Source organism: Octopus sinensis, unplaced genomic scaffold (genome assembly GCF_006345805.1).
Source record: "Octopus sinensis unplaced genomic scaffold, ASM634580v1 Contig07101, whole genome shotgun sequence".
NCBI classification, from domain to species: Eukaryota; Metazoa; Mollusca; class Cephalopoda; order Octopoda; family Octopodidae; genus Octopus; species Octopus sinensis.
Window position 1 is genome coordinate 414,647 of NW_021829832.1, and position 24,059 is coordinate 438,705.

General features: G+C 36.9%; 2 protein-coding genes and 1 non-coding gene across 3 annotated transcripts; all 3 read left to right on the plus strand.

Annotated features, from left to right (window-relative positions):
- Positions 1 to 839: 839 nt before the first annotated feature.
- On the plus strand, positions 840 to 4,152 carry LOC115227769. The gene has a single exon (XR_003883157.1). It is a non-coding gene; the product is annotated as a large subunit ribosomal RNA (ribosomal RNA).
- Positions 4,153 to 19,102: 14,950 nt separating this feature from the next.
- LOC115227726 (trafficking protein particle complex subunit 2-like) lies at positions 19,103 to 19,519 on the plus strand. The gene has a single exon (XM_029798470.1). The coding sequence runs from the start codon at positions 19,103 to 19,105 to the stop codon at positions 19,517 to 19,519; it is 417 nt and encodes a 138-aa protein (XP_029654330.1).
- Positions 19,520 to 19,878: 359 nt separating this feature from the next.
- On the plus strand, positions 19,879 to 22,766 carry LOC115227727 (dynein heavy chain 12, axonemal-like). Its single transcript, XM_036498720.1, has 7 exons — positions 19,879 to 20,060; positions 20,275 to 20,450; positions 20,485 to 20,557; positions 20,589 to 20,747; positions 20,780 to 20,975; positions 22,045 to 22,257; positions 22,545 to 22,766. The coding sequence occupies exons 1-7, from the start codon at positions 19,879 to 19,881 to the stop codon at positions 22,764 to 22,766; spliced, it is 1,221 nt and encodes a 406-aa protein (XP_036354613.1).
- The last annotated feature ends 1,293 nt before the right edge of the window (positions 22,767 to 24,059 follow it).

The window sequence follows — 24,059 nt, forward strand, 5'->3', positions numbered from 1 at the left end:
AAATGTGCTTCCAAATATACAAGCCATTTTCATAGCATTGTCGGTTAATTGCGGATATTTTCTGACACATACAAAATTTTTGTAGAAGCTCAAAATATCCATTTCAGAAAAATATTTTGATTTAAGTGTACTGTCGCATTGAATTTCAAGTAATTCCATTTGATAACACCTGGTACTGTCTCAGTTTCAACATCAAATAAGATTGAAAAAATGTTGAAAAGATTTTTATGAGCCTAAAAAATTATATATGCGCATTTTACTCTTAATCCAAAAACGTGATGAAAATTCTGATCTCAATTCCAAAATTAATTGTTGTATTCCATAACTATGTTTGCATATTCCGGAACATCAGTCGGATTCGTAAAAAGAAAATTCACAAAGTGCGTCATGTTTCCTTTTTGTAACTGTAATTCCCACAACAGATTTATACTATAAATCTATATTACTAAAAGTCTAGTACTTTACTAAATTTGCCCGCGGGCCATGTTAGTTGGAAAAATTTGTCGGCGGGCCAATTTCCCTTAGTATTATAAAATTTGTTCGCGGGCCATTTTTAAATCATCCTGGGCCTAATTTGGCCCGCGGGCCGCGATTTGCCGACCCCTGCTTAGAACATTAAAATCCTGAATGCAACTTGCAGTTCATGTAACGTGGACTGTGTCTGGTTGAGCGTGTACCTGTAGTGGCATAACAATTGTTGCGTGCCGAGCTGTGTATTTGGAGCTGACTAGCGTGTGTATTGACTGTTTGGTTCCATTACACTAATTTTAGTGTTATTTATTGAATCACTGCCAATTTGGTTATGTTTGGTGATGAAATAAATAGCTAGTGAATTTGAACCAGCCTCAGCCAGGCATGACTACCCGCTGAACTTAAGCATATCATTAAGCGGAGGAAAAGAAACCAACCGGGATTCCCGTAGTAATGGCGAATGAATTGGGAATAGTCCATCGCTGAATCGTAGTTAAACTACGAACTGTGGCGTTAGCGGTGTTATTAGGAAATGTATACGGTACCAAGTTCTATCGAACTGGACTTCCCAGAGAAGGTGAAAGGCCTGTAGTAACTGTGTACGTTTTCCTGCAAGCATCGTTAGAGTCGGCTTGCTTGTGAGTGCAAGCTAAAGTGGGTGGAAAGCTTCACCTAAGACTAAATAAATGCACGAGTTCGATAGCGAACAAGTACCGTGAGGGAAAGTTGAAAAGAACTTTGAGAAAAGGGTTAAAAGTGCGTGAAACCGTTTAGAAGGAAGCGGATAGAGCCTTGACGCTTTGCGTTACAGTTGGGACGCAAAGCAGCTGTAATGAGTGTTCTAACTGGTTGCTAGTTTGAATGTGCCCTTTTGATGGCTGTGTATGCTGTTTATTGTTAGGGTAATGATTCTAGCAGCTTGTTGGTGAGTACTGAGGATTAGCTTTTGGATGATTAACATGCATGGGTGTTCTATCCGACCCGTCTTGAAACACGGACCAAGGAGATTACCGTATTAGCAAGTCTAATGGAGTTATTCCATGCGGCGTAATGAAAGTAACTGGATGTGAGGGTGTTAAACCTGCAACATACGCCCCTAATTGTAACTACGGTTTATTAGGGAGTGTTAGCTAATGCGTTAAGACCCGAAAGATGGCGAACTATACCTGGTTAAGATGAAGCCAGTGGAAACACTGGTGGAGGTCTATCGCGGTTCTGACGTGCAAATCGATTGTCGAAGCTGGGTATAGGGGCGAAATACTAATCGAGCCATCTAGTAGCTGGTTCTCTCCGAAATTTTCTCAGGATAGCTGTGTTCGTAAAAAGTTCATATTTTAAAGCGAATGATTAGAGATCTGTGCTCAGATTGGGTGCATACTATTCTCAAACTTTAAACACGTGAGATATGTGGCTCACTTGATTGGAGGCACATATAGAATTAGAGTACCAAGTGGGCCAATTATGGTAATCATGACTGGCGCTGTGGGATGAACCAAACGTCTAGTTAAGGTGCCTGACTAGACGCACACAGGATACCATGAAAAGTGTCAGTTGATTATGACAACTGGAAGGTGACCATAGAAGTCGGAATCCTCTAAGGAGTGTGTAATAACTCACCTGTCGAATTAACTGGCCTTGAAAATGGATGGCGCTGTAGCGTTTGACCTATACTAGGCCGTTGTAGCAGTTTGACTGGCTTTGGCTAGTGAGAAAAGATAGGCTACGACGAGTAGGAGAGACGTGGCGGTAGCATGGAAGCCAAGCATGTGAATGCTGGTAGAGCTGTTCGCTAGTGCAGATCTTGGTGGTAGTAGCAATTACTCAAATGAGAACTTTGAGGGCCTATGTGGAGAAGGGTTTCATGTGAACATGAGTTGTACATGAGTTAGTCGGTCCTAAGCACGTTGTCAAGTCATTTGAAATGGCTAGTGTAGCCTGTGTGCGAAAGGGAATGGGGTTAATATTCCCGAACCTAAGAAGGCTGTTTATGCGGCGACGCTGTTGTAACAGTCTAGGACGGCAGGTGTTCTGGGAAGAGTTATCTTTTCTTCTAAAGGGTCGGTTTCTCTTGAAATGGTTTAGCCAGCGAAAGAGAAGTTGTTGATCATTACGATCATATCCGCAGAGCATTGCAGTTTTTGCTGTGTCCAGTGTACACCTGACGTTTCATAAAACGCCTGTTACAGTTTAACAGTCACTTGGGCCGTACCAATAACCGCAGCAGGTCTCCAAGGTTAGCAGCCTCTGGTCAATAGATAAACGCTGATAAGGGAAGTCGGCAAACTAGATCTGTACCTTCGGTAGAAGGATTGGCTCTATGGGTTGAGTCTTTACTGCTGTTTGTTTGATTGCTGCGTAAGTGGTAGTTGAGCATTGAGTGGTAGGACAGTGAACAACCAAAGTAGAACTGGCACGGAGAAGGGGAATCTGACTGTGTAATAACAACAAAGCAGTGCGATAGCCGTAAACGGTTTTGACGCAGTGTGATTTCTGCCCAGTGCCCTGAATGTCAGCGTGAAGAGATTCACTTAAGCACGGGTAAACGGCGGAGTAACTACGACTCTCTTAAGGTAGCCAAATGCCTCGTAATTTAATTGATGACGCGCATGAATGGATTAACGAGATTCCCACTGTCCCTATCAGCACTCTAGCGAAACCACAGACAGGGTAACGGGCCCGTGACAATCAGCGGGGAAAGAAGACCCTGTTGAGCTTGGACTCTAGATTGGCATTGTAGGAGGACATTGGGGATATAGTAATAGGTGGGAGCTGTTCCGCAGCGACAATGTAAGACCACTTCCTCAGTCGTCTTCCTACTAATTCAGTAATACCGTGCTTCCTTAATGGGAAAGTTTGCAGTGATCGGATCTTTAAGGCCCGTTCGGGGTCGATCGGATCTGAAAACAGTGTCATTTGGGGAGTTTGGCTGGGGCGGTACATCTGCTAAACAATAACGCAGATGTCCAAAGGTGAGCTCAGGTGAACAGAAATCTACCATAGCGCGAAAGGGTAAAAGCTCGCCTTATTTGCATGTTCAGTACGTATGCAAGGCGCAAAAGCGTGGCCTATCGATCCTTTTACTTTTATAAGCTTTAAGTTAAAGGTGACAGAAAAGTTACCACAGGGATAATTGGCTTGTGGCACCCAAGCGTACATAGCGACGGTGCTTTTTGATCCTTCGATGTTGGCTCTTCCTATCATTGCGAAGCATAAATCGCAAAGTGTAGGATTCTTCACCCACTAACAGGAACGTGAGCTGAGTTTAGACCATCGTGAGATAGGTTAGTTTTTACCCTACTGATTGAGTGTCGTTGCCACAGTAATTCTGCAAATTACGTAAGGAACTGCAGAGTCAGACATTTGGTTCATGCACTTGACTGGAAAGTCAGTGGTGCGAAGCTATCGTCTGAAGATAATAACTGAACGCCTCTAAGTTAAAATCTTGACTGGCTGCAACGATATTGTTCGAAGCTCTTGTATAGCAAATTTATGCTTTTATGCTGCTACTGGCTTGGTGTCGTTGATAACACTAAAAACTGTTGTTACACCGGTTAACTTGCATTTTCACTGAGCTTTGTGCTAAATTATATGCAAACGACATATACTGGCATGGGAACTGTACATACGAAAGCCACGTATAATGGCGATCTACTGAGGTCCATCCCTTTGCCTAAAATTTGTCCGCTTGTCGGACGCTTCTACCATTATTTATGACGGGCCAGAAAGTGTAGTATAGTTGCTATATCTCTATCTTACGTATTAAAGGGCATTTAATCCAGCACTACTAGGATAAGTTCAAACCAACAAGTCAAAATCTAAAATAAACTCTTGTATAGTAAAGTCCAATATGAAAAAATCTCTGGATAGTAGTATAGAAAAAATATTGATGCGACCAGTTAAGACGGGCTATTTTAGATCGTTTAACATTTACTGCGATGGTTAAAGATATATGTACTAGAAAAAGCGGCCTGTTTTTCCGGATTATAAATTGTCACTGAACTCAAACTCTGCGAGCATCTTATCTCCTGATACTTACCTATAAAATCTTTCTGATTCAACTCGAAGCACCAGTTGTCCTTTCGAAATTCGGTCCTAGATTTATGCATCAATATCTTCTTTTCTTTTATTCGAATCATATCTTGTATGGCCAATCTAATTCTCACCAGTTCCCCCTTTTTCGATTTCTTATATCAATACGCACAGAGAGTGTCAAATAGCACCTTCTTGTCGCATTAGGTAATTCTTGTTTCGCATAGAGATTGAAAAGTTTTAATCTGGCCTGCAAGTTAAATACTTCCTTGTGGATTTTCTCCTTCCAGTCAGAGCCAGTTCTTGTTCCTTTTGAAAGTTCCATATATGCACACTGCGCAGCAAAAATTATATCAGATATATCATTGATATTTTGCGGAGGAGCGGTTTGAGTGAGATGAAATATTGCCGAATTTAGACAATTAAGTATTTCCCCTTTTATATATTTTCGTAGTAGCTTGGGTGTGGGCACTCGGGCTTCTCTCGGCACCTCCTTGATTCTCTCCAATTAAACTTTAACTCACCAAGACACTTCCCGAACATAGATACATCAATCTTCGAAAATATAGATTGGTCAACTTCTTCAACTTCAGCTCTTTTGTCAAACTTCCGGGGCTTCAGCATTGATTTGACTGACCAACACTCAGATCTTTAGAGGGTACTGTTGCATTTCATCCTGCACAAAAATAGCCTCTAAATGAATTAATGAAAATTTTTATGAATACTAGATCGAAATTTAAAAAATTGAACTATGCCGAATTTGTAAATTTTATTCTAATTTTTTTTGAAAAAAATTTGAATTTTTTACCGGCTTAGTGGTGTCAAAACAATACCGACAAAATTAAATCTGAGGTATTAACGACCACCTGTCTAAAAAGACACAGTTGTTGGTTAATAAAGATGCTTATCATCATTCCCTCAGTGAAAAAATCTTTATTACAACAAAAAAGGTCAGCTGGTAGTACGAAGCGTGATATTCTGGGGACAAAGTTTGACGAGGCATCTATTAGCTCATCGAAGAGTTGTCTAAATGGCTCACTTGCCTTCTCCATAAAAATTCTATAAATGTATTAGGAGTATTAATACCTGCAAAATATGCACCCATGAAGTGACGCGGGGTCCCACTTTGTCTCTTATTGCGCCATTTTGCGCACCCCCACATTCTATATTTCATAATTATTATCTGAACCTCTCAACATTCTGTGTATGTGCACCTGTGCTCGGATCTACAAAATTTCGTCTGCAAATTTATAAACGAATTATGGCCAACTTGTGATTAACTGTAAGGTTCTCTTATACCGTTTCTAATAGAAATATATGTTCGACACCCACTTTTATAGCACACCCATGTTGTATTTTCCTGCTGTTGGAGAAGAGTCATAAAATGTCTGTTTTGACATTTTTTTTCTTTGGGAAAGATTCCAACCTCTTGAAGAAAAGCAACTGACTCCATTTCAGTACGGGGAAGTTCATAGTCCTTCAGTTTTGCAAATTTTCGCATGACAACTGTATCATTCATCTCCACAAGCCGGTAAAAAATTCAAATTTTTCAAAAAAAATTAGAATAAAATTTACAAATTCGGCATAGTTCAATTTTTTTAATTTTCGATCTAGTATTCATAAAAATTTGCATTAATTCATTTAGAGGCTATTTTTGTGCAGGATGAAATGCAACAGTACCCTTTAGAGAATTTGGAGTTGAACTTCCTAACGATAGCTTTCCACCCGCCTCTTGGGATCCTGCAACCGTTGCTTTGTGACTCGCACAATTTCGGACACCCATGCACTTTCAGAGGAGCAATGGCTTCACTTATGATCGCGTTGAGGGAGTGCAGGTTTGTTGGCATATTCCCAGAACCTGCAGGATCACGAAAAGTTTCTCTTGTGGCTTCGTCCAGCCCTAGAGCCAGTTGTCCTGCCCCCGCCAAATCACTTTTGTTTAAATCTCCAGCAGGAAGGCCCGTAGGATTTGCTCTCTTGATACAGTAGAAACAGACATGCACAACACCACAAGAAGAAAAATTAACAAATACTGAGATATACGAAATCTTTTTAGGCAACAAACAGCCTTTTAGAAACACAATCTATTTATATTTCTGCAACAAAAACTAGTTTCTATATCAGTTATAAAATTTCAAAATGCAAGAAACCTTTTTTTGATGGGGAATTTGTAATAGCTTTGGACGAGAGCAACGATTGTTAAGACATTGCACAACTTGTAATATTTATACGCAAGGTAAAATCTGATTTTAGAATTTTGGAAAAGTTTTATCTGTCGCACTTTTAAAAGATACAACTACAGAAAAGATCTGTAAATGTGTAATAAAGAAAAAATTTTTGGGAAGTGTGACGTGTATGTCTGTTTTCACCAGTCTGCAAACATATCCTGAGGGCCTTCCTACGCAAATACAAATAATAATAATCAATCAGAAGTTGGAAGCGTGTCTTCAGGGCTGCATGGAACGCCTGAAAATTGCAATGATCCTTATATTGAACCTTCACGAACGCATCTGCTCCCCCTAAAATCATTGATAACTGAACACACTCTAACGACAAATTGGAGTGGATATCTTCTGTTGTTGACTCGGCTAAGCGGAGATTTGGAAGAATCCCTCGTGGTGGATGGAACCTCATTGTACATAATTTCAATACCTGTTTTCTTGTTCAGAAAGTGCCTCCGATGTTAAAAATTATTGAAAGTGAAACCCCATAGTGAGACTTGTGGTAATCAAAATGATGTGGGTGTAACAGAAAACGGAAATTCACTGTCAAAAACAGAAATTTCTTTATATGGAAAATGTAAAGAAGAATTTAATTTCCAAATTAAGAGAGTTGTATCAATATCAAGGGATTCTAGAAAACCTACCAAGAAGATTCCATATAATTGGTTAAGAAAGACATTCTGGTTGCTTTGGATGCAGTGATTTCAAATTATGTATTGACTTGTCCTCCAAAGGATATAAACGAAATCATGGATATTATTTATGCAGGACAATGTGCATACGAAAATTGGTTCTTAAAAATAAAATAGAGAACCTCACTCTTATTGCTAATTTCTCCAGTCTGAAATCCAAAAGTGAAAAGGATACGGCCCTGGACTTATGTGCTCCTTTGGATGGATAAGAAGTCGAGAAAGGGAGAAATCACCAGAATATGTACGTTAATTGAAGATAGAATAAAAATCATGGAAAAAAGGATTTCGATTTATGAGTCACGAAAATCATTTAGAAGAGACAATTTTTGTTTTGAACTCAACAGAAAGAGGTTTTACCGAAACCTGAATGCTGGAGAAGATAATAAATATACGTTGCCGGAAGGTGAATGTTTGTCATTTTGGGAGAAGATATGGAAAAAAGATGAGAATCATATTGCTACTGATGTTGTTGGAAAACGCATAACTGGCGTAGAACAATCCCCAGTTGACATCAAACCAGAATTTATCAAAAGTATTATTAACTACGCGCCAAACTGGAAGACTTCTGGATGCGATGGAGTATACTGCTTTTTTATTAAGAAGTTTGAATCCCTCCATAATTATTTATGTGATGAAATTTTGAAGATTATTAATGGAGATTACTGTCCTGGTTAGTGGTTTTACACTGGGGTTACATTTCTCATCCCAAAAAAAGCTTGTTGTGAATCACCTAATGACTTGCGTCCGATTACATGCATGCCTATACTATACAAACTTGTTATAAAATGTGTCAACACTAAACTTACAGACTACATTGAAGCTTTTGGCCTTGTTTCGGATAACCAACTGGGAGCTAGAAGACATTGCCAGGGTGCAAAAGAACAGGCTTTAATAAACCAGTGCATTAACAATCACTATGGAAATAACTTATTTGCGACATGGATTGATATAAACAAAGCATTTGATTCTGTTAACCATGAATTTTTATCGCTGGTTTGATTATTCTGGACTCCCTGAGTGGATTGTGAAGTTTATTAAAAGTTTGATAAGTAAATGGAAAGTGATTCTGAATCTCAATGTAAATAGAATTGGAACAGTGAAATTAGAAAAAGGAATTCTTCAAGGAGATTCACTATCTCCCAACTTTTTACGCTGGTAATGGATCCGTTGAACAGGATACTAAATCACAAGTTTCCTAAAATCTGTATTGACCATAATGACCCGTCTCAAATAACATACTCAACTAATCATCTGCTATTTATTGATGATTTGAAAATACTTGCTGAGAAAGAAGATACGATCTTGAGGATGATGGAAAGTATTGATGAATACTTCAGTGTTGTTGGTCTCAGGAGGAATTCTGAAAAATCTGCAACCAATCTGAATTATGTTAAAGAAACTAGAAGCCTTGACGGATATGATGGATATCGATATCTGGGAGTTCTGGAGGATAAAGGAAGCAATGTATTGAAGCATGAAGTTATGAAAAAAATTGCAGAAAATGTAAAGAAGAGAATTGAAAGCTTAGTGAACACGAAGCTAAATGCAGTGAATCTATTCAAGGCGATTAATGAATCTTGTCTATCACTTTACAATTACTATATTGGAATAATTGACATTGAGCCACACGAGTTTCAAGCCATTGATACCGAAGTTCGAAGGATTCTATTAATTTACAATTCATCTGAAAAACTGCAAATAAAGAAAGATATTATAAGCAGATCTAACTTTGGAAGAGGACTTAATTCAATTGTCATAAAAGGAATGCATGTTATATCTATTTTTAATCTTTTTATGTATGACTTATTGGACTTGGCCATAATAAAGGAGACTATCCTGACTTGTGGATCGGCTTCACCAAATGAGATTGTATTTGTAAAGTTGTACTTCGAACTGCGTAAAAATTCATTAGAATGTAATCCAAACTTTCCAAAGTATTATAGTGCTAATAAGAAAAATCTAATTTTACTTTATAAATTATATTATTAAACAAATATTTTTGAGGAAGATAAATAAAATAAATTGTCCGTCCACACGTTCTTGTTATGGTAATGAAGAATGTACTTGAATCAACCCAAATTTCTGACGTTTCTGTTAATTTGGACAAATCTGCCAATTCAGAGATAAATCGTAGTGTACAAATTCGTAAAAATATATTTTATGATACAGCTGACCAATCAGGTTTCCCTTAAAACTCGATATTTTAGTAAATACAATTATTTCTGGCTATGACGAGGAATACACTTTGGCCTATGAAGGAGTATCTGTAGTAGAAGACTTCAGATTAGAATCTTTTATGTCAATTCCCGAAGAAATTGCCTCAAAAACACGTATAAATCACACAATTAGTTATCAAAGGAGAAGGAAGTCATCGTCTTTTCGGGTTTATTACGAATATTCGTCGTGCCTACGCTATTTCGGACTGCAATCTGTATATCTGGGACTACTCAACTGGGTAAACTAATATTGTTCACAAAAAGTCGAAATATCGTCCTTATTCGTGAAGAAAATGCAATTTTGGTTGTTTCCGGATTTTTTCCTCTTTCGGGTTTTTCCATTAAAATTGATTTTAGACATGTTTGGAGGGCAGTATTGCTTAGTTGTGGGGACGACCAGATCTGTGAAGCTTATTCCTGTCAAATTTGAACAATCCGACCAGAGATCTCAGTTTAATTCGATGAGCCTGTGTCCCTCTGCCAATAGTCGGGGCTGCAATCTTAGCTTTTCGACATTCAGTTGCATAAAGTGCACTTTTGACGGGAGAATCTATATTGCTGACAGAGCTGGGATTCTCTATCAGGTGGTCTACACTGTATTCACTCGTTGGGCTAATTTAAAGGGAAATTCTAGTTTTTATTCCAGTCTGACCGGATCTAATTCCATTTCCTTGGTTCCCATTTCTGCTTCCAGACTTAGTTCATATATTTTTAGTGCAATTCCCTTCCTTGCCTCCCCACTCGGTGTGTTTGTTGATTTACTGATTGTTTGTTAGATTGTGCTGTGGAGTTGTGTGTTGACAGTACTCGGGATGTCCTTTACATGCTTCATGAATCTGGGGATATTCAGATTTTTGATATTTCTGGGAATGTGTCGCAGGTGAACAGCATCGAGGCCATTTTCTATCTGAAAGAACTTAAAAAATTGGGGTTTAACAAACAAATGTGACTTTAAGATTGGAGAATGTGGAGGGTCTAGGTAGGGTCGCCAAAATCGAAGTGATGAATAAGTTTGAATCGGAAAATCTAAATCTTGTGGCCATCACAGTCATCGGTCTCATTCAATATTCTTCATGTTTTAGGAATCAGACTATTTTTTCAAGTCCTGACTATTTCTGAAAAAGGGAAAAGATCGTTTTCGACATACAGACTGTGCCATATCCGAATCCCGCCCGGATTCACCAACAATCAGCAGACCATCAATTTCTGTTGTCATTATAGAGGTAGGACTGCTTTATATTCCCAGGCTGCTTTGTAATGAGCGGAGTCGACCAAGATCACTCCTCTCCGCTGCTTTGGACACTTTTCTCTGAGGAGAACTACAACAGTCTTATTATAAACGAACGATTGGTTAATTTTTGTAATTTACTCAAGTGGATTCTTTCCGATGTGGGACAAGTGTTGGGATTAAGGCATTTAAAGCCTGTCCCGTATGTAAACTGTGACTTGCTGGATAATATCTCCAATTATGATTTCTTTTCTTCTTCTCGACTGCTCGTGCTGACCACCAATGTTAGTCCTCTCATTTAGTGTTAGGGAATTGTCACATTGAAGCACATGAAACCGCAGGACAAGCTTGAGTCACTACTCGAAAATGTCGGCAGTTTTTTCGTTGGATTTTCATTTTTTTCTTCAAAATTTAAAGTTGTCTGTCATTAATTAGCAAGGCTGATCAAATAGTGGGGATGTGCATGTCTGTGGCAGCCAATGCTGCTGTGACCAATCCACATGTTTGTATTTGTTCTCACTAGTCCTTAGTTACAAGAGAATGCATTCAGAATGATCAAACTGCTTACTTCGCGGAAGGTGGAACGTGTCAATTCAGAATTTCAAGGTATTTTATGGAATTACGTGTTAGATGAGGTGTTGGAGGACGCGAATTACTCGTTTGTGAGTGGTCTGCCCGCGGATTATTCGAATATAACTCTGTTCAAGGCGGTCTCCCTCTGGATGTCGCAGTTTATAGGGTGAGTATATAGGTGGATGTATTCAAGGCCAATATTCTCTCGTAAAGTGGCCAAGACAGTGCATGATGCTAGTCTGAGTAAGTTCAGAGATCAGTGGAGGACTCGTTCTGGTCGGATTGTGGCTACAATTGGCAAGTTCTTTAGTCGGAATATTGTGGGGGATCCTTCAGATCTGGATGGCTCATATGTAATCCTCATTTCTAATTCTTTTAAGCTTGAAAGCCTTTTCGAGTTTTCAGAAATTTTGTGGATTCGTTCAAAAATCAGTTCAATGCTCAATTTTTGTGAGAGTAGAGTAGAACCACTCATGAAGACTTTTTTGTAATTTTTTTGAATTAGTCATTATGTAGGGAACATCACGAGTCCTCACCTCGTCGATCCAGTTTGTCTATGATTTATATGCTTGTAGCATTCGAAGAAGCCTACGCTCACTATCTGACACTAAAAGATTTTTTATTTCGTACGTCAGAAATACTGGGATTGTGGCTGGTGGTTTGTCAAGAGGGAATAGCCCTGGTTACTGCCTTCCTGCCGAACGTATATTCAGATTGTATATAATATAGAACATTAAAACGTTTCTGAATTGTGCCACGACAAAGGCGTTGGTGATCGAAGGAAATGAGGTATTTGTTGGTTTGAGGACTTTTAGGCGGTCCAGCATTTGTTGAGAATGCTTGTGACCTATCGAATGGATTGTAGTGGGGATATAAAACAGTTGAATGACAGACTGAGCCAATGTTGCCCCGCACTACACAATTCTAACAACGCTCTGTGTCTTCAGGTTGATTATTGAGATATTTGATTGGGCAGGGTGTCTACAAATTGGCTCAGGCGCGGAACTCCGCTGATCTGAGTAAAAGCATTCGTTTGTTGAGGACGCATTTGCTATTCTGCATGAGGCGGCTGCCGGAGTAGATGTCAGTCTCGTCTGTCAGTACATTTACGAGATGAGACTATTTGACCGTGCTGTGCCCCTGTGTCTCAGAGTTGGGAGAGCGATTGATGTGGAGGATGTGGCATATGATTGTCTTGTGGTCGGTCAGATCAAGCTGTCTTCTAAAATACAGAATATTGTGGATAGAAGGTGATGTTTTGGCATTATTCGACAGAATGAGTTGCTATCAGAATTTAATCACGTTACTGAAACGAATTACTTCTGACTACGAGCAGTCGGCATCAAATATCTCGCCAATTACTCCAGAAGAGTCTCGAGTGATTGTATTTGCTATGATTCTTAACTTTAGTTTGATAAAATGATGCAGCAAATACTAACATCGACTGATAAAGTGATGCTATTTGCTGTTTACGACTGGTTGTCGTCAGTAAAGTCATTTGATCTGCTCATAAGTGTTGGTGTTCTTGTTCATTCGAAGGTTGAAAATAATTTTGTTGGAGAATATCTGATAACAAGATATCAAGAAAATGGCGAATTGGCTCCAGTACTTGTCCGATATTACGAACAGACCAAACAGTTGTTCAACGCGGCTTTGATTTTGTTTGAAATGGCCGACCGAAATGAGTTGGATTTGTTTGTTCAGGTTTTTTAGTCAGGAAATCGAGTTGTCTAATCGTATGGATATGTTGTATCGTGCTGTGGTATGTGCCAAGAGTTCTCCGGATACTTCCAAGTTTGATTTGTTGAGTCGTTTGGAGGACAAATTGGCCGTAAAATATATTTTTGAATTTGTTAGTTGGGACGGGCACAAGAAATTGTCCTTAAAGAGTTGCAGAAAGGAGCCGGGAATACGAGCGATGTTATGTCGGCAATAGAAAGTCTGACCTGGTTATTTGTGGAGGACGGTGACGAGGTGATTTGTTTAAATGAGGTTTTTTAGTTGTATGAAAAGTTCATCATTCCATTTGGACTTGATGAGTGTCAGTTGACGGTTATGAGAGCCCTGGGAATATTCGACGAAGAACAAATAATGGCATCCTGGCAGAACATAATTGAGAATGGTAGGAATGCTACATGTCATATATAGTCTACAAACGACTTGAATCGTCGGGAGACACCGATGAGAATGAAATTCAGGCTTTTTTGGTGGAGTTGGGATTGACGCTGATTCCGGATCTGAAGTATATTCCAATCGGTGGCAATTCTATGTCACAATATGTTCCAGGGTTTATATGTGAATTGCTGGAAATCCTGGCGTTTTCATTTTCTTTTCGGTCTTGTTGGACAGTTGAGGCATTTTTTAAGATCGGAGTGCCGTTTAATGTTTTGGTTGATAGTTACTTTACGCTGATTGTAAACAAGGTTTTATTTTTGGTTAATGCTTAGAATCCGTTTATACCTTCTCGGCCTTCGGGGTGTCACCGTTTGTTGGCTGCCTTTGCCTATATTCTTAAAAGATTTGTGGAAGTTCCTGAAATAGTTCTTAATGACCGTACAATGTTAGTGTGTCTGATTTATTCGTGTATTTAGCGACGAATTCGTTAATTGTGTTTGTGGAAAAATTACGGAAATTGTTGCGTTTGTTGATAAAATGTTTTCTACTCAGACTGAAGAGTTGAACAACATGGTTGGTCTTCTTTTCCAGATTGGATGTGAAATTGAAACTCTTAAATTAAAATGATATTTTCTTTTTTATTTTTTTGAGTATTTGGAATTTTTATTCAACCCGGATAATAAATTGTACTGATAGATTTATGTACAATGTGTAAGATGTATTGACAATTGAAACACTTATTTTTTATTGTTGGCATAAACCCAATAAACTATTTTTAATGTGTATTTTGATTTATATAAAATGCGACAAGCGGTATACTTCATTGTTAATTAGAAAGTAATTGTTATATTATTAGTGTAGACTTGAAAAATAACAATCTAATCGGTCAAATTATTTAACTGTTCTTGAATTTTTTCGATCTACACAAATATTTAAAAAAAATACCGAATCATAGAAACTACATATTTCGTCATATCCAAGTGCGACCTGAAAACTATCCTCATTCTAGAAAATCAAAATCACAAAATACCTCCAGATTAAACTCAAAAACACAGTCCATATGTCGACAACGTCCTTCAATGTCATTTCCAAGTTGTGAAGAAAGTTTGTAACTCAAGCTTGTAAGCTATGGCTCATAATTACATCCCAACGCTGTAATCTGAGGTGGTGCTGAGATCAAGTGCACCTTCGACTAGACGTTCTCTGTTAGAGTCCCAAAACGCTGCAAGAATGTTTGCCTAAAATGAGGATATAATTTATTACTTTATTTTCATCCAAACCAGCATTAGTTGCTTGATTTTTTAACCGGACAGTTTTGACGTTTCCGTGGACAGCCTACGAGTAAATACATTTTGTAGTCAACGAATTTAAGAAGTTTCTGTATGTCTTCCATGTTTTTGTCGGGTTTTTCGAGCTTAGAATCCAATTCCTTGAGTATAATCAACATTTGCCAATTACGTTTAACGAATTCAAAAAATCAGAGTCATTCATTTCATTTACAGTAGAGCACGAACACATCAAATTTAAATTAATTAAAGTATATTTAAAAACCTATCAAAAAATTGAAAAATCACGTGCAAAAATTAAAATAAAACTCATTAAAACTAGCAATAATTTTTCCTGGGAAATCGAATTATATTCAACTTTTCTGTATCAAAAAAGACATTAAATTTCTTCCATTTGTAATGTTCTCCCCCTGACGGAGAAATGAACGATGATTCATTCGGCATTAAAAACCCAAACAAGCCTTTAAAATTAAAAGAATAGCAAAACCAGCCAACTTTGCCTGTCGAATCAACTCAATGAGCCGTACATGCTGCTTTACGCACAGTCCCGTAGTTCCTCGAGGAAGAATTAATCCGTCCTTATCCATAAACTGTCTTAAAACCAAGACGTCCTGTTGTCATAAATGGTGTATTAACGTGGTATTTTAACGTCATATTAGTACGGCAGAGAGGGCATGCTTTGTATTTATTGTCGACTTGTATAATTTTGTCGGAATCCTCTCGTTTTATATATTTTGCTTCAATCTAAAGTTTATAATCGTGGAGAAGTGAGACGTGGGTTGTGTCATCTACAGTCCTTCGAATGACTGTTAAAGTTATAGTAAACAGTTTACTTTCTTTTCTGTAATGGACGTATCTTTGAAGACAGTGAACGATCCTCACATTACGCCACATGAATAATTTTTAATTTAAATTATCAACTAGTAAATGTTATATTAATTTGGTGAAGTAACGAAATGTGGATACCACAATACGCTCCTCGACTGTTTTCAAACACAACCCGGAATGTCGTCACGATAAGGTCACCAGGAGATTATTATCGTGAAGGAACCCTGACTTCATTCCAAACAAGCTATGTATGATGCACCTGTCATTCCTTGTGTGATAAGGACGATAAGGTCACCAGGAGATTATTATCGTGAAGGAACACAGAAAGTCTCAACGGCAATTGCCCAAAAGCGATCGCACAAATCCTCGTATTTCGTCAGTTTCGTAGATTCGGTCTTCTCGGCCGACAAACCGGGTCGACAAGCAGTGGAATTCAAGGCTCCCCTGGCTAAAGACTCCGCACAGTTTACGTCCCAAACAAGCTGCTTCCCGGATTCAAAAGCGTACAGCAATCGAGACCCGTCGGTTTTGAGAAATGTCTGTTTCGTTCGGTCTCTAAATTAAATTTAACACAACAATGAACATTTTAAAAATGAAAGTTGGTTTAAGGAAACCGAAAACATTCACGAATTAATAGGAAAATATTAGTTTATTTGAATGTCAGAAGCTTATTTATTATCCTTCCCAAAAAAGATTGGAAGCAGTACTACTAACAATAGGGAATGCAACTCAATATCAATTTGATTTCGTTCTATGATTTTTTCCCTTCAATAAATTGACTTTTACAAAAAAATCGTTAATTATTGGAGTATAAATAACTCGAGTTTGAACAATTAACCTAAAAAATCTTATACTTTTTTAAACTACAGTATTTAATATCATTTTTGAGGAGAATTATTAAATTTAGTCAAAATATGCAAGCGTTCCATGATTTTTTTACCCCACTGTATATTTCAAAATATCTAAATAAATACGTTCTAATTTCTCGATTTATATATTGGAGCCATTTGAATAAAACACATTTAATGATTACTTAATGATATAAATCAAAGGCAATCTTGCTCCACCCGTTACATTGCCAACTACACGATACCACACCACTACTACATCTGCAATTAAAATACTCAGAATATAGTTTATTTTAATCGGGAATTGTTCCATATATGTTTTGTATCGTCCAAAAGAGACTCTACAAATTTCTCCTGATCCAAGCGCGATGCATCAACCCCTCCTTTGGTCTAGGAAACACTCCACACTCAGCACAACCATGTCTTCCGAATTATTCCCTCTAGTATATTGCAACGGGAAATTATTCTCAATACTCAACGAATTGGACACAAAATGAAATGTCCCAGGGCATTGTTCAGACGGAGCAGTCACGGTTTCCGAAAGTTCAGTGTCTCCGTAATTAAAAATACGGAACCCCGACGAGGTCGTGGATGGTCTACTGCAGGTTTATAAACGAAATAGTCCCCACGGCTTATAAATCGGGTCTCCGGAAAAAAAGGTGACATTGAGGGAAAGACTGAGCATGCAGTTAGGCAGACAGGCGTTTGAAGAATATGCAGAAAGAATAAACTTTCGAAGTTGTTTTCCAACTCCGGCATATTCTGAGAGATCAACGTCGACATATCCAAATCTTTGCTGTGATTTTCCGCCTTTGAGTTCCTTTCGAACGGAGATTCGGCAAAGACAGCGATCTAGGAGGGAGGTAGAGGGAACTGAGCTGATTTTTGTACGAAATTCTAATTTCATATCAAAATTAACGTTGTGGTTCACAACGTGGCATCTTAAACGTTTAAAACAAGGATCACCTTTCTGTGAATATAGGAGTAAACCGATTTGAACCGATTAGACGGATTTTACAAAAAATTATTCCATTAACGAATGGAATCGAAGAGAGGTCGTCGATATGAAGGGCGGCTAGAAATTCGTGGGTTTTTTTACCCATGGAAAATAAGAGTTATTTTGTTTTTAAGATTTACTAAAATAAGAATGCCACAGAATGACAGTATTGCTTTCAAAATATGAATTTCTTTCAGTTGAATTTCTTTTTATATAAATTAATTAAATTAAAAATATTTTCAAAATAAAAACGAAACATTATAAAAATGTAAAAATTCCGAGATTATGCCAACTACAAATCAATACTTAAGAGAGGAAATTTTTATTTTATCAATTTTTTTTATTCAAGAATATAATCTAATCAATTTATTTTCCAAATATAAATTATTGATTTACAAATTATTATTTTATTTTTGCTGTATGATATCATTAAACTCGGTGTCAGAATATCTAAAGGCAGGACTTTATTTTGCGGTTTTGCGAGTTGATTTAGTAAATTGATTAATACTGATAAATAATTAAGAATAAGTACTTAATCAATCAATACATGTGACGCTAAAGTATTACAATTATTTTATCATCTATTTCATATATGTAAGGCTATATTTTGTTTTTAAAACAAAACTATCTTTTTAGACACTTTTTAGACACTCTTTCCATTCTCGGAGGAGAAATGTCTCGTTTGGGATGTTACCTGTGCGGACACCTTTGCCCCCGGGACCGTTGCTCAGTCTGCGTCTTCCCCCGGCTTCGCTTCCCGTCGGGCTGAGGAGACGAAGCGGAAGAAATACGCCTCTCTCCCACCAAATTACCACTTTATCCCGATTGCTGTGGAGACAAGTGGAGTGATAGGGACGGCCGGAGTGTCGCTTCTGATCGAAATTGGGAAGTGCATCCAAAAGTGCACGAAGGACCACCGCCAAATCGGCTGGCTGTACCAGAGGATATCGATCGCAATCTTGCGAGGTAACTCGCTTGCAATCCGAGGTGCAGCCACTGCTGACACTTAATTAGCTATTTTGTTGAACTCTTTTTCGCCTGATTCAAACCCTTTAATGAAGAATAATCTTATTGTAGATCTTTGACTAAATCGGTTTATTTCCAAAATATCCAAGTTTTATTTCCAAAATAACATTTTAAAGATTGATTCAATTAACTTAATTGATTAAGAAAACAGAATTTATTGTTTAATCAAATGAGGAAAAGTCTATTTACTCAAAAATCGCCACAGATATTCTCAAAGAAAAGATTTTACATAACTAGGACCGATTTCATTTTTGGAAGTTAAAATTCAGTTGGATTAAGAAGATAAACGTTTGAAAATTAAGAAAAATTATGATCTAGTATTCATCTCAAAAAAGGGAAAGATCATTTTAGAATAATTAAAAATACACATTTACATAATCGGATTCTGAATTTTTTAGTGAATTTCATGTCGATCCACATCAACAAGTTATTCTCCTGGATATTTACCAATTATATGACAGCTTTCCGTTTTAAATCATTGCTATCTAATTTTAGTTCTTTTAGTTAAACTTTTTTAAAACAAATGTCGATTATTTCTAAAAATAAAAAAACAAATTAGTGGTTTGTGGACATGGACCCTAGTTTTCATACTTTGTTTATTGTGAACAGACAATATGCATTAATTTTCGAATGCTCATGTAGTTTAAAACTCAAAGATAAACAAGAACGATTAACAACCCAATCTCTGGCATATGGCTCACTCGATCTCATTACGGACATGTTTTGGCAGAAGGAAACTAATTATCTAGGAGTTGTCGATCGGTTTTGCCAGTTTGTAGTATCTGCATTCGTAGCTTACAGTGGAGTGATGTTTCTTCTTGTCCATTATGACAGGCCTGATGATTGGAGCAAATCCTTTCTTACTGATGTTTTTGAACTCTACTCACGTGTTTCTCTGAACCCATTTTTCGATTTTGAAGATTATATTCATTCCAAGGACTTTATGGAAAACATGAAACAACTTTGCAGAAAACACTGTGGACCATAATATTTATTTTCTGTTTTTCATTTTTGGTTTTACAAAATATTTATCAATGACATATTTTTTATTTTTAAAAAATGAATATATACAATCAACCTAAATCGACGGAAACCTTAGTGCTATAAAAATTAAAAATTAGTTTCTGTTGTATTCAGATGAAGGACATGAATTTTTAGGGTCTGAACGGATTCTTCATTTTAGACTTGTGATTAAGTCATATTAGGAAAGCAAATGATTTCGGGAAAAACTTGAAAAAAATTATAACCTTAAATATCACACTTTTTTGTTAAATAAATTAAATATATTTCTGCAAAAAGCTTAATTATAAAATTTAAAAATGGTTAATTGTTACTATAGTATCGAAAATGAAAAGAAAGCAGAATCAGGAGTTAAGACAAAATATGGATAAATTGGGTATCAAAAAGAAAAGTCGCTATCAACCAACACCCTCTTATAAACTTGAACAAAACTTGATGTTCCCAAAAATATTACCATTTATTAACTATACAGTCGCTTCGGAAAATAGGAAACTGCTTGAAAACGCAATGTAATATATATTCTAATGTACAGAATGAGTGGTTGTCACATCAGTATGGAAAAATCAAAAAAAGTCGCAGAAAAAAATAAAAAGTATGATGAACATGTTCCAGAGTGGCCACAAGAAGTACGAAAATTGTTAATCTATTAATTTAGATGATGAGTTCGCAGCGAGAAATTCGAGTAATTATGATACATGCATAATTGTAGCTGAATTATTCAAGATTAAAAAAGCATTTTGAATGTTCTCCAATAGGACAGCTTAGCGACGAAACAAAAAAGAAAATTCTTTCTCTTATTTCGCCAAATTTAAGAAATAAAAGCCATTTGAAAACTTGTCAGGATTTGATGTTTCAAGAAGTCGACAAGGAATACGTGAGCAGCCTCAAATATTTTATTGGTTGATCTTTTTGGATAAAACTTATCATTTATAGTCAAGTCTTCGCTAAAAGAAAACTCCGAGACAAAACAATCGGATGAAAATTGGATCCCCATTTCGAGACAACTGTTAAAGAATACTAATAAAATTTTAATATAGAGAGTTTGGCGGGAAGAAGGAATGGAATAAATCTTTTAAAAATAGTCTGAAGTATCTTGAAAAAAACTTGTTTTGTTTCCATCCGTTATTGGTGGCTATTCGGAATTTCTACTACGACACATTATTGACAACTACGTTTCTGGATATCGAAATTGCAATGTGAGCAATATCAAAAAATTATTTAATAATAGGAATGAAAAGCCTTACGAATATGATCTATTTCACAAAACAGTGGAATTTGCATGTGACAAGCGTTGTACAAATATCATGCAAAATTGGTTCAGTCAGCTCATCAGAATGGTCACTGTCGACTACTCAGAATCGCTCCAAAAAGTGAGGAATCAGCGAAAAATTCATAGCTGCATCGATTCCCTTATGTCAATTCAAGTAAGATAGGACGTAAAATTCAGATACGAAACCTACTGACTCGGTCTCTGGATGAGTGGGTCAACTTTTTGGTCTCTGATGAAATCTCACCAGTCTTCCGCATGCAGTTGGTTTTCGACAACAATGTGATGCAGACATATCCTTCATACAAAAATTTTGAAAAAATTCTTTACTACCCTATAGAAAAAGTAAATCTGTGTTATTTTCACTTAAAGATTAAAACTTGCCTACAAACAGTTCCGACGTTATACTCCTGGATAAAGAACGACGAGAAATATCTCAACACAAGAGTATTCGTTTTGTGGTCGATTAATAGGTCGACGAAGGGTTTGTAAAAACTGTGTTTGGACAGATCACTTCCTTCGCCACCTATCATTATGGGCAAGTTATGCAGTTCATTGAGTACTACGGTTTTGGGAATGTAGATTTAATCTCTCTAGGGGAGGTTTATGGAAGCATTGCAGATGGTAGTAGGATCAACGAGTTTACGGAATATCTTAAACAAGATCACATGTTTGATGACTATTGCCAAGTAATATTTGTTCCATATACATAGCATATTGATTACTTTCGTGGAATCGCTAAGAAAATAATGAGTCTGCCTCGGTATGAATATGTGAAGTGTATATGTATCGACTGCGAAGAACTTAAAAGTAGTTTGGCGGAAGAAGCCCATCGAATATCTTCGATTCTTTTGGAAAAAGTAGCAACGGACAATAGAAACGAAAACTCTTTGTATTATAAAAGCAATTCGAATTTAGAATTTGCCAAGAGTTCGAGGAAATATTTAACAAGGCAGTGAAACAACCTGAAAACACAGAAGAACTTATAGAACTAACAAAATATATTGAAAAAGCTCGCACAGTTGGAATGGTCAGTTTGAACAAACGATTAGAGGTTGATAACTTTATTTATTTTTTGAAGGAGTCGAAAGAACGGTTAAACTGGCTGATTGACTATTACCTTTTTACTAAAGAAGACATTGAACTTAATAATAAAACATTTTTATGGTTTAAATCAATAAACAACATTTTTGATGAAAATGAAAAGGTTATTTTCTTATATTTAGTTCAAGCTAATCGAGAATGTTTACGTGAGTAGACAAGAAATTCTAAACGAGCAAAAGGAGAAGACGTTGCTAAAATTAAATCAACTAAGACTACACGTCGAAGAATTTGCTGATTTTGGGGAACAGTCGCTATTACCTCAATACGTTCAGGACATCAGACAGACAGCCACCAAGTTGAACGAAGAAATGAAAATGATAGAATGGATCAACAAGGTCATTTGATTTATTTAGATTGGTAGGAAGAAAAGTTGTTGAAGATCGCGATTACAAACTACGACGAAGCCTCTGAAATATTTTCTTCGTTGGAAATATACCAAAGACTTTTCACGATTGTACAGAAATGGCAGAGAGCAGATAAAAAGTCAAAATCAATGTTTATTTCAAGGTGGATGGACGGATATATCCAGGATTTAAGTTCTGAAATTGTGGAGTCCGAGTCAGACGACTACAAACGTGAAATCTATAAAATTAACAAGGCAACTATTTGATTTATTTTCTAGATTTTTACTGCCGCAGCGAGAAAGAAAATTAACGATTTGGAAGAAATTGTCAGGCAAAACAAAAGAAGGAAGTCTTCAATTATGCAAGAAGAGGATCAAGAGCAGCTCGAAGAAATTGAAAAAATTTATGAAATCCCTTCACTCGAAGAAATAAAAACACCGGCAGCTAAACTATGTGAAGCCATCCAAAATGACATTTCCGACTTTCAAGTACTTCTTTAAATGTCTATTTAAGAAAAATATTCCTATAATCGCTACAATCTGCAATCCCGGAATCAGAATCAGACACTGGCAGCAAATGTCAGAGATTGCATGTCTGGACTTGACCCCTGACTCAGGGACGACTCTGAGAAAAACTCTCAAGTTGAATTTGGCTCCATTTATGGAAAAATTTGAGGAGATCAGCGCAGCAGCTTCAAAAGTATGGATTTCAATAATAACCATAAGGAATATTCTCTTGAAAAGGCATTACAGAAAATGAGAGAAGAATGGGAGGACGTGGTTCTACCACTTATAAAGTACAGAGATTCGGACATTTCCATTTTATCCTCAATCGACGATATTCAGACAATGTTGGATGATCAGTTAGTCAAAGTCCAGACCATGCGGGGATCTCCATTTATTAAACCCCTTGAAACAGAAGCCACAGTAATAAAAATAGTTCTGAGTTTGAATAGGACTGGAGGGATACCTTGTCGAAAGTACAAGAGACATTAGAAGAGTGGCTAAACGTTCAAGCTCAGTGGCTTTATCTCGAACCTATCTTCAGTTCAGAAGATATTATGCAACAAATGGCTGAGGAGGGACGATACTTCAAAACGGTGGACAGATATTGGAAGGAAATTATGAGGAATGCAGTAAAAAATCCTACTGTTGTCGTGTTTAGAGTTATATTTAGGTTATTTCTGCATCGACGTCAATTGGGTTATTGGATAAGTTAAGAGAGTCAAATATTTTGTTAGAAAAGATAAATAAAGGGTTAAATGCATATTTGGAAAAAAAGAGACTTTATTTTCCACGGTTTAGATTTTGTGATATTTTGTAGGTTTTTCTTCTTATCGAATGAGGAAATTCTAGAAATACTGTCGGAGACCAAAGATCCCACACGTGTCCAACCGCACTTGAAAAAGTGCTTTGAGGGAATTTCCAAATTGAATTTTACCAAAACATATGATATTACATCTTTGATTAGCAGTGAAAACGAAAGAATTGAGCTGTCTAAAGTTGTGAAAATACAATTCTAGCCAATAGATTATAAACACTGCCGAGTCAAAAGGTTCCGTTGAAAAATGGCTTCTCCAAGTGCAAAAAATAATGTTCGAGTCAATCCGTGACATTATCGAAAATTCAATAAAAGTTGATTAAAGTTAAAAGTTATTTTTAGGCGTACAGTATGACAAAACGTGCTGATTGGGTTTTAAACTGGCCCGGTCAAGTCGTATTGTGTACATCTCAAATTTTTTGGACACAAGAAGTTCACAGAGCAATAAAATTTGTACACCAAGATGGGATCAA

Bases quoted from the DNA above. Each gene is read 5' to 3' on its own strand.
- LOC115227727 (XM_036498720.1), top strand. From the start codon at position 19,879: ATGAAAAGAAAGCAGAATCAGGAGTTAAGACAAAATATGGATAAATTG. The intron at 20,451-20,484 runs GTTGATCTTTTT...TATCATTTATAG, and splicing joins CAGCCTCAAATATTTTATTG to TCAAGTCTTCGCTAAAAGAA. The intron at 20,976-22,044 runs GTAAGATAGGAC...TCTTATATTTAG, and splicing joins ATTCCCTTATGTCAATTCAA to TTCAAGCTAATCGAGAATGT.
- LOC115227726 (XM_029798470.1), top strand. From the start codon at position 19,103: ATGGACCCTAGTTTTCATACTTTGTTTATTGTGAACAGACAATATGCA.